This window comes from Magnolia sinica, chromosome 7, assembly GCF_029962835.1.
Source record: "Magnolia sinica isolate HGM2019 chromosome 7, MsV1, whole genome shotgun sequence".
NCBI classification, from domain to species: domain Eukaryota; kingdom Viridiplantae; phylum Streptophyta; class Magnoliopsida; order Magnoliales; family Magnoliaceae; genus Magnolia; species Magnolia sinica.
Window position 1 is genome coordinate 92972187 of NC_080579.1, and position 20834 is coordinate 92993020.

General features: G+C 40.5%; 1 protein-coding gene across 2 annotated transcripts; it reads left to right on the forward strand.

Annotated features, from left to right (window-relative positions):
- Positions 1-10467: 10467 nt before the first annotated feature.
- Positions 10468-19510, forward strand: LOC131251737 (protein STRICTOSIDINE SYNTHASE-LIKE 4-like). Of its 2 annotated transcripts, XM_058252654.1 has the most exons (7): positions 10468-10675; positions 12102-12269; positions 14459-14671; positions 15834-15901; positions 18168-18404; positions 18753-18885; positions 19186-19510. In XM_058252654.1, exons 1-7 carry the CDS (start codon positions 10517-10519, stop codon positions 19450-19452), a joined length of 1245 nt encoding a protein of 414 aa, XP_058108637.1. In that variant the 5' UTR covers positions 10468-10516; the 3' UTR covers positions 19453-19510. The 2 variants fall into 2 exon arrangements, with proteins under 2 accessions (XP_058108637.1, XP_058108638.1); XM_058252655.1 differs by lacking the exon at positions 12102-12269 and having other exon boundaries at positions 10469-10675.
- Positions 19511-20834: the final 1324 nt, after the last annotated feature.

Below are 20834 nucleotides of genomic sequence, written 5' to 3' on the forward strand. Positions count from 1 at the left end.
CGGTTTGGATGGCATATAAACATCATGGTCAGCTCCAGCGAGGCTTCAACGGTGGACATTTCTGTTAGCACTGTTTCATTGGTGTGGCCCACTTAAGTTTTGGATCTACATGATTATTAAGAATCGTATCCTATTATTGTCTTTCAAAACATATGGACGGAGGAGATTTTTCACGGACATCTCTGTTGGCCCCACACAGCATCTCTGTGCTCAGGCAATCCGCTTCTGACATCTTTTCGCTAATGTAGAGCCGCCGTTAAGGCGGGAAAAAGACATTTCTGCCCCGTTCATGAGTGAATGACTCGGTGTCTAGCGAGAAAATTATAATTTTACCCTCTTTAAAAGTAAATAACTACCTTGATGTGCGAGAGAGATCCACTCCGTTCAAAAGTTTAGTTGGATTATTTTACGTAGTGGAATCCAAGACAAGTAAAATCCAACGGTTAATTGGACCACGATACAAGAAATAGTGGACGTTTAAAGGCCACGGTCTCACATTTTTCTTGACGTGGGATACCTTGATTTTTAGGGCGGCAACCCTAAAATGAAATGATTAAACTGGTGGTTGGTGGACATAGATTTACCACAAAAAAATCATGCCTCACCTACATTCAACAGTTGCATGATAGATTTGCTGTCGTCTCTCTGGCTCATGTCAGGATATGATGGAGACTGTTTCCCTAGTGGTGGGACCCATCATGATATTTGAGAGAAATTCACCCCGTTCACAAGTTTGGGCTGGTAATTTTACTTAGGACCGATAGGTGAATCAGATCTAGAACTCAAGTGGGCCAATTAGTCAAAAAGAGTAGACCATTAATGCACACTATAAGATCCATCTATGCATTGGATCTGCCTTGATTAACCTACACTCTAAAATGAGATTACTGAAATGATAGACGGTTTGGATTTATCATAAACATTGTGAATGTGTGTCCTTCTTGGATTCAATGGCTGAATGATAGCCACAGACAGCATGTCACTCCGTTGCTCCTGTATCAGAATGTGATGGAGATAAGTTTCATGATGGTGGGACCCACCATGATGATTGAGAGAATTCTACCCGTTCACAAGCTTAGCCAGGTAGTTTTATCTAGTACAGGAAAGATGAGATAGATCTAGTCCCAACTGGAAACGGATTAGCTAGTGTCCTTGCCCCAGAGGTGGGCACGGACGACTCGATCTGGCTAACTTGATTAGTCCGACTCATTCAAATTTGACTTGACTTGAACCGAATGGGTGAGTCAGTCCAAACTGAATAGGCCTCATCCAATCCGAACTCAAATCGAGTCGAGTTCGAGTTACCTAGTAACTCGACCCGACTTTCTAACCCTACCCACCACACCCTATCCCGACCTGATCTCATTCCTTCTCCCTCCCTCATCCTCCTCATCTTTTAAGCCCGACCTCTCTCTCCCTCACCCCCTCATCGTCTTTATCTTTCAAGCCCGGTAACCACCCACCACCATCACTAGAGCTAGGCATTGGTCCAACTCGATCCGATTCGAAATTTCAATGGGTTAACCCGAACTCGATCCGATCCGAGACCAAGTCTAGGTCACCTGACTCGGACTGATCCGATGCATGGTTGGCTTGACCCGAATCGAGTCCGACTCAGTCAAGGAAACTGAGTCAGATCGGGTTGGGTACGATTCGGATCGTATGAATTTAATCCAACTGCTTCATGTTGTGTGGTCCACTTCAGCCTTCAATATACTACCTTTTTTGTACTCAATGCCTAAAATGATATGTCAAAATGGATGAACGACTTAAATAAAACATATACATCAAGGTGGGCCCCATATGGCTCTGAAAGAATTGTCCGTCTAATGTATCTGCACTTTTATCGGATGTATAGTGTTCACGTGCTTTTCACGCAAGTGCAGAGTCCATTGTTGACTTTTTTCATTGACGTTAGCAAGTTCCGTGGATTTGATCATGGGGTATGTGTTATATCCAAACCGTCCATCGATTTGGCAAGCTAGTCTTAAGGCTTGAGACGAAAAATAAGACAAATCTAACAATCAAGTGGACCACATGAATTGTTTAATGGTGAAAATCATTCTTTGCTGCTATTTGTAATGTGGTTCGCATGATCTTTGGATATTATTCATTTTTTGGATAATGCTCTATAATGATCTCTAAAAATATATGAACGGTGTAGATATAATAAATACATCACTGTGGGGCCCATATAACTTTGATCTCCTTTGAACCGTTCGTACAACTCGAAGCTCGAGGAGTGCCAGTACGCATCTTCGCACACGACACGTACCTACAGGTAGGCTATAGCAGCTATATAGCTTGAGGAGCGCCAGTACTTTGATCTCCTTTACACACCCTTTTCCTACGTTTTTGTAATACATCAGTAAGACTCTTGCAATATTGCACTACCGTGAATGCAAAGCAAGGGTGCATCTATCAAAAAGATGGGTATAAACAGTAGCTACCAAAAACAACTCCTGCAGGTGCCCAACACAAGAGGGGCGTAAACAAGTGTGTGTTCAATGAGGAGGGCTTTGCCAACCGTCCATTCCCTTATTACTCGTGCGGCCTGCCTGAGGATGACTGTGTCGGTGTAAGACCCCGTTTATTCCGTACGACTTTCTATGCTTATATACACAATGATCGACGCCCTTAGCAAGACCTGGGTTGGCCATTCATAGTACACACCTAACTGACCGGAACCCAAAGACCTCGAAACCTATCTCATATCGACTGCCCCATCACCGCGATCGTGGAGGTACAACCCGTGCATCTATACAATACTCTGTTAGTGAGATACGCCGTGAAGAATCATTAGTTTATCATGTACTCCATTCCACACATGTGTACAACACATATCATACACATATGCACATGTCATATATGGGTGAGAGAATCTCTACCCATGTGTGTGATGTCACACACCCATACCTCCCATCTCTCATGTGCTCTCCAAAGTCAACACCTCTCCATTCCATACCCTATGTATGACATCATCACACCATATCATCTCATGCTCCTTTAATCCACCATTAATTACAAATCATGAATTAATTGTCATAATCTTAGTCTTAATTAACTAAGATCACATTAATTGAATTTAACCACATTTTAACAATTTCTCTACATATATCCCTTCATTCCTTAACATTTCACCATTTTTCTATACAAAGAGAGAGAGAGAGGAGTGATCTTGGTGGGTCATCGACTCCATCAATCTCATCCCTTCCATCCATCTCAACCATCCATCTTAACCATACATCTAGTCCATTAAGGTGAGTATACCCCCCTCCACTCTTATGGTGTGTTCTCTTTCTGATTATTTAGATAATTAATAGTGGTGATGATTTGATGATAATGATGTGATCAACAGTGTGGATGTATAGGAGAATACATATAAAAAGATAATTAATACTTGTGATGATGTGATAATAATGATGTGATTAATGGTGTGGATGCATAAGAGGATTCATAAAAAAATAATAAAAATAAAAATAAAATAATAATTCATTATAGACTCTCATTGATAGTGGGCCCCACCAGAACCTTTGTATGTCATCCAAACCATCCAAAGAATGGCACTTTTGGGTTGGCCAAACTCTCTCTCACATACACACACACACACACCCATGCACACATGTGCACACATCATGTAAAATAATAATAATAAAAAATAAATAAATATACAAAAAAAAAAAATTAAATACACAAGGGGTGGACGCTGGTGCTGCCAGTGTCCAGGGGATGCTGCAGCCAATAGCATCCTTGCTGCTACTACTTGAAAGAGGAAAGGATTTGGGGCTGTGGGTCCCCCCCCAATGAGGTATATATTTAATCCACGCTGTCCATCCAATTTCCCAGCTCATTTTAGGCATTGAGCCAAAAAATGAAGCTAATTCAAATCTTTGATAGGCCACACCATTAAAAGGATTATTTTAATAATGACACTGTTAGGGCCCACTATGATGTTTTTGTACGTCAAAACATATTGAATATTGGGCTTGTTACATCTATCCCGGGCCATAAAACCCAGCAGACGGACTGGATCGTCCTGTTGTGGGCCCCATATTTGAAAAACCATCAAAAAAATAATAATAATAAATTCAATCAAAAATCTTCCATGTGGTGCGCCGAACTCGGGACTTGGTATATGAAAGTCGAGTGCCGGATTCAGGGCATCACGGAAGCTTTCCGTCCCCGGATTTAGGGCGTGACAAAAGATGGTATCAGAGCATAAGATTTGGGATTACTTACGAGTAAAGTCAGTAACTGGAAAACATAGAAGAACTTAAATTAGGTATCTCATAGAGATTGATCAAGAACCTAGATGCTATTAGTACCCCTGATTTATATGAATCTAGAGACAAATCTAAGATTTCCAGTTTGAGAACCTAGTCAAAACAGGATTCCCTAGTTGAGAACGTAGAGATTATACTTAGCACCCAGGCATGAGGGCGATAGCCGCGAGCAATACCTTCACTGGTGTGATTGATGATTGTATTATATGTGGTGATGTGTATGTTTGGATTCCATGTTATGAGTTTGATAGTGTGCTTGGAACTAGAAATTTCGATGATGAAATTTTTTATTAGGAGGGTAGATTGTAAGTTCATGTCTATTTCGTACGACTTTCTATGCTTATGTACATGATGATCGACGCCCTTAGTAGACCTGGATTAGTCATTGATAGTACACACCCAACTGACCGGAACCCAAAGACCTCAAAACCTATCTCATATCGACCGCCCCGACGCCGCGATCGTGGAAGTACAACTCGTGCGTCTGTACGATACTACGTTAGTGAGATACGCCATGAAGAATCATTAGTGTATCATGTGCGCAAGGCGCCATATACTCCATTCCACACATGTGCACAACACATGTCATACACACATGCACATGCCACACATGGGTGAGAGAATCTCTACCCATGTGTGTGATGTCACACACCCATACCTCCCATCTCTCATATGCTCCCCAAAGTCAACACCTCTCCATTCCATACCCTATGTATAACATCATTACACTATGTCATCACATGCTCCTTTAATCCACCATTAATTACAAATCATGAATTAATTGTCATAATTTTAGTCTAAGCTAACTAAGATCACATTAATTGAATTTAACCACATTTTAACAATTTCTCTACATATATCCCTTCATTCCTTAACATTTCACCATTTTTCTACACAAAGAGAGAGAGAGAGGAGTGATCTTGGTGGGCCATCAACTCCATCAATCTCATCCCTTCCATCCATCTCAACCATTCATCTCGTCCATTAAGGTGAGTATACCTCCCTCCACTCTAATGGTTTGTTCTCTTTTTGATTATTTGATAATTAATAGTGGTGATGATTTGATGATAATGATGTGATCAACGGTGTGGATGTATAGGAGAATACATATAAAAAGATGATTAATACTTGTGATGATAATGATGTGATTAATGGTGTGGATGCATAAGAGGATTCATAAAAAATAATAATGATAATAATAAAATAATAATTCATTATAGACTCCCATTGATAGTGGGTCCCACCAGAACCTTTGTATGCCATCCAAACCATCCAAAGAATGGCCCTTTTGGGCTAGTCAAACTCTCACACACACACCCATGCACACATGTGCACACATCATGTAAAATAATAATAATTATTATTATTATTAAATAAATATACAAAAAAAAAATTTTAATACACAAGGGGTGGACGCTGTTGCTGCCAACGTCCAGGGGACGCTGTAGCCAACAACGTCCCTGTTGCTGCTGCTTGAAAGAGGAAAGGGGTTGGGGCTGTAGGTCCACAATGCCCATGAGGTATATATTTAATCCACGCCGTCCATCCAATTACCTAACTCATTTTAGGGGTTGAGCCAAAAAATGAAGCTAATCCAAATCTCTGATAGGCCACACCATCAAAAGGATTATTTTAATGATGATAAACTGTTAGGGCCCACTATGATGTTTCTGTGCGTCAAAACATATGGAATATTGGGCTTGTTACATCTGTCCCGGGCCATAAAACTTAGCAGATGAACTGGATCGTCCTGTTGTGGGCCCCATATTTGAAAAACAATTAAAAAATAAAAAAAAATACAAAAACAACAACATTGGACGCTGTTGCTGTCAGCGCGTCTAACGCTATAGCAAGCAGCGTCCTGCTGCTGGACGCTGGAAGGAAGTGGGCCCCACCACAGGCCCCACTTTGATGCATGTCGAGCATCTACACCGTGCATTTGATGGGTCCCCTTTAAAAATGGGTCACCCCCAAAAATCAACCATACACGAAAATCAAGTGGCCCACACCATTAAAAATAATAGTAATAATAAATAAATAAATAAATTTTGAAGTTATGGGTCTATTGTGTTCATGAGGTATGTCTTATATCCAAACCGTCCATCCATTTGGTGAGTTATCTTAAGGCTTGAGAAGAAAAATAAAATGGATCTAACTATCAAGTGGACCACACTACAAAAGCCGTAGGGGATTGAATGTCTACCATTGAAACCCTTTTTGGGTCATAAGAGTTTTGGACCAATATGAAATTTGTTTTTCCCCTTAATTCAGGTCTTTGTGACCTTATGAACAAATTGGATGGAAAATAAACGTTATGGCGGGCCCTATGAATTGTTTAATTGTGAAATCGTTATCGTCACTGGTATTTTTGGTGAGGTCCGCCCTAAATCCAGGGACGGATGGCTTCCATGATGCCCCAAATCCGGCACTCGACTTCCATACACCAAGTCCCGAGTTCGGCGTACTCGACTTCTCAAGCTTTAAGATAACTCGCCAAATGGATGGACGGTCTTAATATAAGACATACCTCATGAACACAACAGATCCATAGCTTCAAAAAAAAATTTAATGGTGTAGGACACCTGATTTCCATGTACAGTTGATTTTTGGGGGTGATCCATTTTTAAAGGGGACCCATCAAATGCACGGTGTAGATGCTCGACATGCATCAAGGTGGGGCCTGTGGTGGGGCTCACTTCCTTCCAGCGTCCAGCAGCAGGACACTGCTTGCTGCAGCGTCAGACGCGCTGACAGCAACAGTGTCCAATGCTGTTGTTTTTGTTTTTTATTTTTGTTTTTTTTAATTTTTTTGTATATTTATTTATTTATTTATTATTATTATTATTATTTTACATAATGTGTGCACATGTGTGCATGGGTGTATGTGTGTGTGAGAGAGAGAGTTTGGCCAGCCCAAAAGGGCCATTCTTTGGATGGTTTGGATGGCATACAAAGGTTTTGGTGGGGCCCACTATCAATGGGAGTCTATAATGAATTATTATTTTATTATGAATCCTCTTATGCATCCACACCATTAATCACATCATTATCATCATATCATCACAATTATTAATCATCTTTTTATATGTATTCTCCTATACATCCACACCGTTGATCACATCATTATCATCAAATCATCACCACCATTAATTATCCAAATAATAAAAAAGAGAACACACCATAAGAGTGGAGGGGGGTGTACTCACCTTAATGGACTAGATGGATGGTTGAGATGGATGGAAGGGATGGGATTGATGGAGTTGATGGCCCACCAAGATCACTCCTCTCTCTCTCTCTCTTTGTGTAGAAAAATGGTGAAATGTTAAGGAATCATATATGTAGAGAAATTGTTAAAATGTGGTTAAATGCAATTAATGTGATCTTAGTTTGCTTAAACTAAGATTATGACAATTAATTCATGATTTGTAATTAATGGTGGATTAAAGGAGCATGAGATGGCATGGTGTGATGATGTCATACATAGGATATGGAATGGAGATGTGTTGACTTTGGGGAGCACATGAGAGCTGGGAGGTATGGGTGTGTGACATCACACACATGGGAAGAGATGCTCTCACCCATGTGCGGCATGTGCATATGTGTATGACATGTGTTGTGCACATGTGTAGAATGGAGTATATGGCGACTTGCGCACATGATACACTAATGATTCTTCATGGTGTATCTCACTAACAGAGTATCATACAGACGCACGGGTTGTACCTCCACAATCGCGGCGACGGGGCGGTCGATATGAGATAGGTTTCGAGGTCTTTGGGTTCCGGTCAGTTGGGTATGTACTATGAACGACCAATCCAGGTCTAGCTAAGGGTGTCGATCATCATGTACATAAGCATAGAAAGTCGTACGGAATAGGTAGGGTCTTACAGTCGGCCTAACGTTTACACTTAAGGCGTATTCTCTGATGGGCCCGCCTGGTGGAGGAGTCAAATCTCGTCTAAATTCCGTGCATGGCGCTGCAAGATGAACTAGGGTTTTACCTCATGTGGAGTCGCGTAGACATGCAAAATGCGAGTCAATGATTTTGGAAGGAGAAGAAGAGGATTCTTAAGCGATAGAAGCGGACATTTTTATTGTAGCGGAGGGTAGAATTGGAATTTCCTTCATTAGGAGAGGAGAGAAATGGAAGGAGGAGACTGAGAGTAGAGGTTTCAGTCTCACTGCTACTACTACTGACGCCATTGAAGAAGATAGAATTTTATTTGGGGCCCACCGTGAAAATGCATGTGGTTTATCCACTCTAGATCGGGTTAAATCGGATCAGTCCGGATAGGTATGGATCTGACCTCGACCTGAAAAACTTTCAGGCCTGGCCTGCCCTACTTGATTCGCACCGATCCAGGCCGTCGGATCCATGGGATCGAGTCAGGATTGCCCAGGTCCATCACCCTCCTCCTCCTCCTCTCTTCTCTCCACTCTGTCGGTCTCTCCCTCCCTCATCTCTTAATCTAACTCGGTGCCAAGTCCACCAGACTCGGTACTTCTAACCGAATTGGACTTAGTCTAGATCAGTCCAGGATAGACCGGACTCGGATTGAGACAGACATGCTGGACTCAGTATTGAGTCGAATCAATTTCGAGTCAGGCCTATTTCAAAACTGGATCAACTCAAGTAACCCTAACTCGTTCCGACTCGAGTTGATGCCTAGCTCTACCTACACATGACCAATGGCTAGTGGTCGGTGCTATGTAGGCCCTACCATGATGTATGTGTTTCATCCATGTCATCCGTCCATTTTTATAGATCATTTTATGATATGAGTCCAACAATGAGGTAAATCCAAATCTCAAGTGGACCAGAAAATATTGATTGAATGCCCACCATTAAAAACTCCATGCGGTCAACAAAAGTTTTATATCAAGCTGATATTTCTTTTTACCCTTCATCGAGGTTTTTAACGGTGGACATTCAATCACTGCTGTTTCTGGTCGTGTGGTCCACATGAGTTTTAGATCTGTCTCCTTTTTGGTATAAAGCCCTAATCATCTTTAAAAATGAATGGACGGCATGGATAAAGCACATACATCATGGTGGGGCTCACAGAACACCTACCAGTAGCCAGCTGGCTAGTGGCATCGTCACTAGCCAAACGGCGTCCAACACAACGGGGCCACAATGCAAGAAAGAGGGGACCATTAAAAATTATAGCGGAATTTTTTTCTTGCCGTGGGATCCACTTTTGCCTCCGATTATCCTTGATTTTGGGCCACGTCCTAAAATGAGATGACTGTAGACGGTTCGAATGTGTCACAAGCATCACCAAAGTGGGCCCCACCTAAATTCAACGGTTGCATGATAACCACGTGATTTGATTCGCCGTCACATCTCTGGCTCATGAGTCAGAATGCACTGATATAGCTTCCGTGACATGGGGGTCCATGGTGATCTTTGATAGAAATTCATCCCAGATCCAGCGCTCAGTTGGGCGACAATCCAAGAGCGACTGGACCGTTAAAAGCTAGTGTCCCATGTTTTCCAGCTGTGGGACCCATCTGTGAACTGGATCACCCTCTATTTTGGCCCATGCCCTAAAATGAGATGATAAAAAGATGAACGGGTCAGATTTGTCACAAGTATACAATAGTGGGCCCATGTAGTTCACGTTGTAGTAAAATCTATTAAACAGAGGGTTAGGATTGTTTGATCGGTTAAATTTTTGTCTATGGGCCATCCACCATGGGTTCCTTCGGATGGACCGTCTAGATTAACTAAACACCACAAATGAATGTACTAACCGTTAAACCATACGATAAAATCTGATTTGTTTTTTCTTTTTTTTCTTTCTTTTGGCAATCTCACCGCAGACTACAGTGCTAGTCCATGACCATTTCTTTATGTTGTAGAGCCGCAGCCACCATCCACGTGGCCTGCATGTACTACAATCTGGACCCTCCAAATCGTGGTCCCCGTTTTGGATTGAATGGAGTCCAAATTTCACAATTTTGGCCGTTGAATTTGTATAGTAATCCTACCATTGATATTCACTATTGAATATTCAGGACCGTTAGATCAGCATGCCTTTCTAAATATTCTTATCGTCAGTGATCTGTACGATCTGGACGGTTTGGATTGACATTTGTGTACACCACATGTACGACCTAGAAAGTGGTGGTGAACTATCACCACAGTCATTCTCCTCGATTAAATATCCCGTTCAAGGTACTATCCAAACTCCCTTGTTATCTTCTCTCTCGTTGGCTTGATTGACGCTATGTACCCCCGGCGCATGTTATCAGCGTGCACGAGTGTTTTGCTCGTATGCTTGATTGCTTTTGTTCTTCAGATTTTCATCCACTCACCCATTTCTCCTGTCCCACTTGAATTGCCTGACGCATCACCACCGTCCGATTACACGAAAAATGCGCTGCAGGTGCTCTCTCTCTCTCTCTCTCTCTCTCTCTCTCTCTCTCTCTCTGTGGGGTCCACACTGATGTGCATGTGACATCCACTCCGTTCATCATTTGCGCCATGAAAAATATGGCAGACCCAAAACTCTAGTGGGCCATATCAGAGAGAAACGTGAGGATGGGATCCCCACTACTGAAACTTTCTTGGGGGTCCATGGAAGGTTTGGATCAGGATTATTTTTCGTTTTTCACCTTCATCCCGGCGGAAATCACGTTTTGAACGGGTTGGATGACGTTTCACGGTGGGGTCCATGTGGGTATCCTAACCCTACTTTTCCTCTGGTGTGGCCTACTTAAGTTTCAGATCCACCTAATTTTTTTGTCTCACATACATCATGAGCTGGTGAAAATGATGGACAGAGTGGATTTCAAACACACATCATGGTCATGAGCTGGCGCGGACGATGGACGGAGTGGATGAGAAACACACGTCACGATCTTGGCGCGCGTGGGATAATACAAACCATTCATCAGATGGGCCTCCCTGTTTAGATGACCTGCCGAAAATCAGACGCTCAACTCATTGACGATCCAAACGCATACGAAAACAGTGGACGGTGATCTGAAAGAATTTTCGATGGTCCACAATCAACATACAAGTCCTTATGCGTTGTCATGCGTGGACCGTCCAGATTTTTCTGGAAGCGATTATCTAAACTGGGCTAGGGTGGCCACAGCTACTATATCTAAGCCGTCCACCAGGCGGGTCGTTCTTGAAGAGGTTCATGACCAAAAAATCAAGCTGGTCCACTCATCAGCTGGACCAATATATTAGAAACAGTTGGATGGTGTCGAAAACTTCAGCTGTAAATTTGTTTCTTAAAACTCTGGCCGATCTGATGATCATACCATGCTGATTCTTCGGCAAGGTCATCAAGATGGTGATGGATGGACCGGATCTCCTATCCACGTGCCACGCAAGCACATCGGAAGGTGTACATGAGCTACCTTATATGACACCAATCTGTCCCTTAAGTTCATGGGCTAGTGGCTACCATGCAAATCTGACACCAATCCGACAATCATAACCACCTGATCATTAGCCTCTGATGTGGACGGTCAAGATCATTTACACTAAAATAGGTCGAATCAACAGTTTGATCAATCTATATCTTGGGATCCATCATGGATTGCTTACGATTCCAAAGAGTCACTTTTGTTAAGCAATCCTAACCATGTCATCCACGGCTCATAAAACGAATGGCCATAGAAATAAAGAAAAATCATGGATGGACTGGATCATCGGATTGGTGTGATTTTTGCACAATAGCCCATAAAATGTGTTATGGACTTAATAGACGGTTCAGATCCATCGATTCAACTGTCCAAGTAGTAGATACAACTACCAGCACTATAACTCACAGGGCACTGGAGCATTTCTCTTTTTAGTATCCCATCAAACATACGGCTTGGATAATTGGAAAGGTTCCCAATCCAACGGCCCAGTTCAGCCGCTGGTTTTCGATGCCCAGATGCGTATGGAGCCATGCTATTTGTTTTGTACACGTCAAAGCTTGTCAGCTTGCGCGGGTGCACGTCAAACCACGTCCGAATCAGGTCCCAATCTGATGACGGCAACCATGACCAAACTCGGCAATTTGTCGGGGGGAAATTTCTAAGAAGACATTCAAATTTTCGATTTTTTTTCTTGTAATTATATTTCGAAAATTTCGCCGAAAATAAAATATATTTAGAAGTATTTATTATAAATTATTAAATTATTTTGAAATTTTACGTATATAGCATAATTCTTAAATATGTTGATGTTGTGCATGTTCAAGGATAAATATGATTTTTATGTCCAACTATAGAGTGTCATTAACAATTAATTTCACCGGCGAGGTAGGTGCTTTGTGGCCCAACGTGGTATATGAGTTTTATTCATGTTGTTTTTTTATTTTTTTGTAAATTATTTTAGAGTATGAGTACAAAATTGAGACAAATCTGAAATTTAAGTAGACCATTATACGAGAAGTTTAGTGGTAAGGATACCCACCATTGCAACCTTTCTAAGGCAACCTGTTCATTCACTACAGGCTAAAGAGTGAGACAGATCCAAAGCTTTAGTAAACCACACCATTGAAAGTAGTAGTGATAAGGATACCACTACTGAAACCTTGTTAAGGCAATAATATTTGCCATTCAACCTATTCATAAGGTCATATAGATTTGGTACTAGTGTATTGTTAACGTTTTGACAAAGACTAAATTTTTATTAAGAGTAAATACTCCTCTATACAGAATACAATGCTAAGAATAGGATGGAGAGTCTTTGATTGTGATGGTTTTTTTAAGAAGGATCTATGGAATCACTTTTTTTGAAAAAAAAAGTGAAGAAGGGATTTAGGCTATGATACCATGATAATGTTTGACAAAAACCGAATTTTATTAAAAGTACTTATTCTTTTATACAGAATACAATGCCAAGAATAGCAAGATTCAAGAATGAAATATACAGCCAGATATCCTGAATATAGTCTAAATATATAGTAGGATATCCAAAATATAATCTAACCATATATACACTAGCCAAAGAAAGACTAAATTAGAGCCTACAATCAAGGCAATAATATTATCTACTTCCCAGCATATGCGGGATTGAACGTCTTTTTATAATTTTAGCTTGTTTGGTAATTTCAACTATTTTTTAAATGAACGTGAGATTTCATGTGTATTACATGTGGGTCGGATTGACTTATGTTTAAGGTTTAGTTGTTAGAAAATTAGCAGAAGTGGTGTTTTAGCCTAATTCATCATCGACCATTGATTTCTAAGATATACAGTTATTTTGTTAATTCATGTACATAATCCAAATTGTTCATTATGTTGGTCTTAGATAGATCTTCATTATGGTTCGGTTATGTAGATTCTTTGACGGTGTAGTCCACTGGATCTTAGCCTTAGATTCACAGTTCACATGATTAGCTTAAGCTTTTGAGGATCGGACATATGCATTAGTTTTCTAACGGTGTTTAACTGAATTCGCATGGTGATTTTGAAACCAGATGGTCTAGTTGGTTGCTTAGATGATAAACCGTCAAACTGGCGTTATGTAACCGATGGATGATGAATTTGTGATCCAGGGCCTGAGTTTAATTTTGAACGATTTAATTCACCTATCAGAATAATCCACAAGTATTATTGAGTTCGAATTTTCAGAAACAAGGTTTTACAAATACTTTCTAAGTGTTTTGAGTTTTAATTTGAGTATATGCACGTGTTTACCTAATTCTTTAGAAAAATTCCTAATGGCACTAAATACATTTAATATTGGAGCATCAAAAAAATCTAGGATGTTACAGCATACTTTGAATTGCTAGTCGCAACACACCATTGCCTAATCAAAACAGGCTTGGTACAAGCACTTGTAGGAGATCAGCTCTCCATTGGACCCCACAAGAATAACAGCTTTGCTAGAATATTGTTACAATTTAGTGGATTACGTTGGATGATCTAAACCTTTCAGCTGAATAAATACATAATTGAAATGATTGCCTTGAAATTTTGGATATTCATCTGAATATTCTAGCTTTTGATTGTTGTTGCACAAAATTATAATGCTTAAGGAGACCGTCCTTTCTAGTAAAGAGTTAAAATGATCAAAGGGCTTAAATATTCCAACATGAGATCTTTTCACGGGCATCTCCCATCTATAGCAAGCCCCCTCATATGATAGGTTCAGATCATTCCAACATGATCCTACATCCAAAAGAAACTTGGCTTATTTTCTGTTTTATTTTCCACAGTCAGTGGTTAAACTTGGAGAAGGTGCTCTTAAGGGGCCTGAAGATGTATGTGTGGACAAAAGTGGGGCAATGTACACTGTTACAAGGGACGGTTGGATTATGAAAATGCATCCAAATGAGTCGTGGGAGTACTGGAAGATGGTCGGTGGGCCAGATTTGCTTGGATTGGCCATGTCGATGGACGGTGATCTAATCGTCGCAGACGCCTCGAAGGTGAAATCTTTTTTCCTTTTTTTTTTTAAATTCTTGTTTTTCTTTTTCTTTTTAAGCTATTAGGTTGCTCTTATTTCCAGTAATGATGTGATTAGTATCTAACAATAGCATTTAAACTCCCATCAATGTGGTGTTATTTCTATATCGTGGAGTTGGTGGATAGTCTCTGTATGAATAATAGAGATTTAATGCTTTAATCTTAAATCCGTACCTGATTAGGAAGACATTCCCAATGCATCCATGTTGCCGATGAGAATTTTGATCATCCTTAGTCTCACACATTTAATGAGATTAAGGTTTTTTTTTTACTAGGAGAACCTCTCAATATGATTAGAGTTTTCCATTATGTGTTAGTGAGGGGACCAATACATGACTTTATAGGAAAGAGAGTCAAAAGCTTATCTATCACACTTCTCTCTTATAAAGTCTCAACACCGTAGATTTATATATCCAGCTTAATAACTGTATATAAAGATCATAGTTCAAGCGTTCGCTCCAAACCCATTTGTAATGATCACAATTGTAATGGAACCCATTGAATCACTCAATCTGAATAATTCAATGATCAGATCTAAACTGATGATCATATGTGACCCACTTGATAAATAAGCTTATGTCTAGCTGGTACAAAACATTGATTGGTTGAGTATCATTTTATGCGGGCAACCACGGAATTTTTTAACCAGATTGAGGGAACCTAACTGCTTGATTAGTGGCCGAAAATGGACGGTGGAGAACAAAGTAAAGCTATGGTCCACATGAAACAGAAAATGCCAAAAGAACTGTTGCGATCTTCTAACCTGAACATTTACGGGGAATCTATCATCCAAGGTGAAGCCCATCAGAGTCTTGTCCAATCCCAACCGTTGATCTAGATACAGTGAACCCAGGCCCCGGTTAATTACCCTACTATTGGATTGTTCCATTTTTATTGGACAGTTAAAGAGAAAAACATCCAAGCATCCTGTCTCAACAAACAATTAGAACAATCTTGATTTTGGGACTGTAATGTAGGGAAAATAATTTCCACAATTTAGTAGGTTTGAGTTAATGTATGCCACGTATACAGTTGAGATTGCATGCGTATCAAGCGTCATACTCTGTTAGAGTATTGAATGACTCCTATGCAATTTTGTATTAATAAGAGGTTATTATAATGCAGGGGTTGCTAAAGGTTAATCAAAATAGTGTGACTATTCTTGCATCCGAAGTTGAAGGTTCCAAGATAAGGTAATATGTTTTTCCATGTTCCCTTTTTTTATTGTTTGATTTCTTTCAAGGATAATACATGTTGCATGGCTGCATCCTCCTATCATCCAAACTGTTCATTTTGTGGGTATTGTCATGGATGGATCATGTTTCAAAAATCACCAAAATTGGACATTTTAATACACAGCATTTCCTTTTGGAATCTTTATCATGCCTAGTTTTGTTTTCAACCATTTGTTTGTAGGCCACCAATCAAATGTTCCATTTCATTGGTTCTTCAATATTTTCAGATAATATGCCACCCATCTTAGTGATGCATGGAAGGACATGATGAGGTCAATCACAATTGATAAACACATTTAAGCCACAAGAGAATTTTTTTGAATCCATGAGAGAGGGAAAGGGAATTTTTAATTGATAGCAATTCCCACCAAGCTCACGTAGGGAAGGACGTAATGGGGTCAATCACCGTCTTTCTCAACCGATAAATGCTTTGAATCCATAAGGTATTCTTAAATTCACAAAAAATAATAAAAGTTTCTAAAAAAAAATTAATTGATAGATAGATTCTTAAAATAAACGAGTTTAGCATCCCTAAACAAACCTGAATGAATTCCAAAGCATAATCAAAAGAATATGCACAATTTTTTGTCATCCATCAATCAGTCGAACGAGCTCAAAAACATCCAGATACTAAAACTAAAAATTATGTGAATTTCGATCTATCAATTCGATTGGTCGACAAATTGAATAAACCTTCGACCTGTCAACTTGTTTAAACGGATAGAAATTGTCCAACAATCAATCTGAATTTTTTGGTGGAATTTTGACTTATCAATCAGATTTGTCAATTGGTTACTATGCTGAATTTTGTTAATTTCTCCTTGGACTTTTTTCAGTTCATGTATTAGGAATGTATTTGATCCACGTCCTATATCACTTAGATTCCTTAATATATGTTTTAGAAAAATAATTACACATAATTAATGCAAAAGATGAATGGTAAAAAAAAACAACCAATCCAAAACCCAGAACTTAAAAGAAAGAAAACAAACAAAACAAAACAAAACAAGAAACAAGTCATGAATTATTAGGTAATTTGTCCACATCCACAGGGGAGCAAACATCCATATGAGAGCAACATAAATCTTTTCTCGTTACTAAAATAAAATAAAAAATTAGGAGTATGAAGCTTACCTCTCACTTTCACTCTTCCACTGTACACGATGATCACCTCTCACCATGTGATCCCTTTATAAAGACAACACGCCCATATAAAGATAAGCGTTGTACACCAAGAGAAAGAGGACATCCATCTCTTTTATATAGACCAAGAGGCCTTGACCATGTTTCCTACCAGAAAATGACAACATGCACCGCACTTCACGCTGCAGGGTTACACTCTTCCAACTAGGTACTTACACCTAAATTGTTCTTAAATGGAATCGGGACCCTTTGCTTGTCATAAACATAAAACTCATGTTTGTTGCAGTCTGATTGGACCACATCATATCACACTGCATTTAATTCAATAGTGTTGATACTGTTAATAATGATGTGGACCAATGGGTCCTTAGTCTTGCTGGGGTGGTAGAGTTTCAACTCCCAGTCAAGGGTTCAAGTACCCATAGGTGGTGAAATTCCACTAGCATTAGTGTGTGGGGTGTGTGTGCGTGAAAAAATAAAATAAAATGATGTAGACCAATCACAATGCACAAAAACAAAAGTTGTTAGTGATAATGTAGACCAATAACAATGTATAGACCAATCACAATACACAAAAACAACAGTTGTCAGTGATAATGTGGACCAATAACAATGTACAAAAACAAAAGTTTCAATCTGAATTCTCTGAAATAACGTTGCATATCAACCATCAATCCATTACAGCAAGTATAGTAATTATTTTTCCTCTTTTGGGCGTATCTTGTGTATGTATGCCGTCCAATTATAGTAATTATTTTTCCCTTTCCAATTTCCTTTATTAGGCATATCTTGTGTGTGTATGCCATCCAACCCATGCATCAAGAGAGCCCAAAAATCCTAACAATCCAATCATCAGATGGGCCTCGTAATTGGAAACAATGACCAACCAAACAAAAGCCTCGGTACATGCCGGCGCATTTAACATTGTAGGGATTAATGGGGTGGGCCACAATCTTGTAAATACGGCCCACGTAGAAGGAACCCATCCAACCATTGAAATCCATAATCTCATTGAAACCACACAAGCTGATAATGGTCATCGATCCACACCTTCATGGAAGCGATTTGATTTCTATAACAGATTTGCAGACGAAGCCATCGAAGCGTCGGATGGAAGCATATACTTCAGCGACGCAAGTACGAAATTTGAGCTACATAACTGGTTCCTAGATGTGTTGGAGGCCAAACCGCACGGCCGTCTCCTCAAGTACGACTCATCGACGAAGAGAACAACGGTCCTGATCGACGGTCTGTGTTTCCCCAATGGAGTTGCACTGTCGCCAGCCGAAGATTTTCTCATCGTCTGCGAGACATGGAGGTAAACAAAGATCCCATCATCCCATGCATGGGAGAACACATCACAGCCGTATGCACTGTAGTTGATGGCCCACAATGGCCTCTTCATCAACGGCCCTGATTTTAGGGCTGTGGATCTGTTGGGCCTAACTCGGGCCCAAACTAGGGAAATTGGCCTGGGCTTTTGTTTGGAACCATTTTTCCTGGAACCCGAGTCGAGTCTGGATTCAGACCCGGTAAGACTTCAGTGAAACTATCGGGCCCACAGCCCATTAGCTTGGTAGGTCTTTACCCGATCTAATCCCAGCCGTTCATTGAGAATCTCTCTCTTTTAATTTTCATAATTATTTTTTAATTTTACGATGGTCAGATTCCGGTGCTTGAAATACTGGCTGAAGGGGGAATTAGAGGGGAAACGAGAGCCGTTCATTGAGAATCTTCCAGGGGCCCCTGATAACATCAATCTTGCACCTGATGGATCCTTCTGGATTGCCTTGCTGGAGGTTTGCCTAATTTCTTATCTTCCATTTTTGCCCTTTCCATTTCTAACGGTCAAGATCAGTGGTTGCAGTGGATTGGGCCCAGCCCAATCCGAGCTCATTTATCCATTGGGCCTGAAAGGGTAATCTCTCACCGTCCAATAATGTTGTTGGATGGGAATCCCAACACAATTTCTAGTAGGCTTTTGAAAACTTGCATTCTGAGAGTAAATGTAGCCTGGCCCGGCCCGGCCCGTCAGAGGTGGGGCCCAATGATAACGCCTCATTGATCATGATACATACGTGTGTGTTTTTATCTTGCAGTTGAGATCTACAGCCCTTGATTTCGTCTACCGATCGAGCATGGCCAAACACGTAGTTGCAACCTTTCCAAAGCTGATGGATATGATCACACCCGTTAAAAGGAAAGCAACGGTTGTGAATGTTGGACCGGATGGGAAGATCCGCAAAATGTATGATGATTGGGATGGTAAGGTGATGTCCTTCGTCACATCAGCGTTGGAATTCAACGGCCATCTTTACTTGGGTAGCCTACAAACGAACTTTGTAGGAAAACTACCATTGCATTGAGATCTGTTTGATCATTGTAATCCGTCACACGTCTTATATAAAGGACTTGGTCCGTTCATTTCCAGCGTACAAATACAGATCCAATGGCTGGGATCTTCGTGTCCATGTGATGTGTCCCATGGCCGATCTACTTGGGGACACATCAGAAGATCTATTTGCAGGCCTCTGATCAGATTTGTAACCGTCTGATTAATATGATGTCCCATGGTCCATCCAACCCGGTATGGACCATGCTCCACTTCAATCAAGCACGTAAAATAAAAAAGGATTTTGATAGACGGCCTGAGTGGAAGATCATAAACACTTGATGATGAGGAATGCTAATTAATTCCAGATGATCCACCGCCACTCTCCTCCTCACTATTCTCACTCACCACGTGATGTAGAGTGGTCTATAGAGTCCATCAGATCATCAGTACCATGAAAATGATAGGTCCCACCATGAATACAATGATGTTCGAAAAACAGAAGATCCATTGGCTGGATGCGACACAAATGTATGTTGAATCAGACCATCAGTTTTCCACTGATTCAAATACCGTGGCCCACCTGCGTAGCTGACTGACCTGAGGTTTATGCCAAGTCATTCTCATGGTGGGAAGTTCCGTTTCCGTGGTACTGATTTTATGTAGAAATGTTAGATTCGTTGAAGAAATGGTGCGGTACTACAAGTTGTGGTACTTTGCCCTGCAGGTGATCCGTTGTCTTTTTTATTTGGCCGACGAATCTCGGTTTCGGTTGTTTTAGGGAATAGGAAGATGAGCCTTATCCTGGTGCGCCCGTTTGTACATTAAAGATTAATTATCTGAGAATCCGGACCGTTGATAGGATGGAACGGATATATGACGTCTTAATAATTTTTATGATCAGATTTTTATAAGACTTGGGTCAATGGACTAAAAAGAAAAGGTTAATAAAAACATCAAAGGATTGGATAGATAGAATCGGTCAATACTAAAACCTTCAGTGTCCCATATCCACAGTGGTTTCAATAATATCAACGGTGTAGATCACCAAACCATGGGTCCCAATTGTGCCAAATGGATGCACTCATGAGTTAGGGAGATCACACCCTGATACATAGCTCAAGTGGTAGACTGGGTGAAGGATGCCTTGTTAAACACTCAGGTCTTGGTATCCATTACCTAACGGGAAAAGAAGCAAGGGAGATCGATTTGGGCGGATCCCTGTGGGGCCCACCATGATGTGGGTGTATTATATCCACTCCGTCCATCCATTTGTCCGTATCATTTAATGGCATGATACTAAAAAATAAAGTAGATCCAAATATCAGGTGGATCACACCACATGAAAATTTGAGATTGAATGTCCACCATTAAAACCTTCCTAAGCTCACCGTAATATTTATTTGCCATCCAACA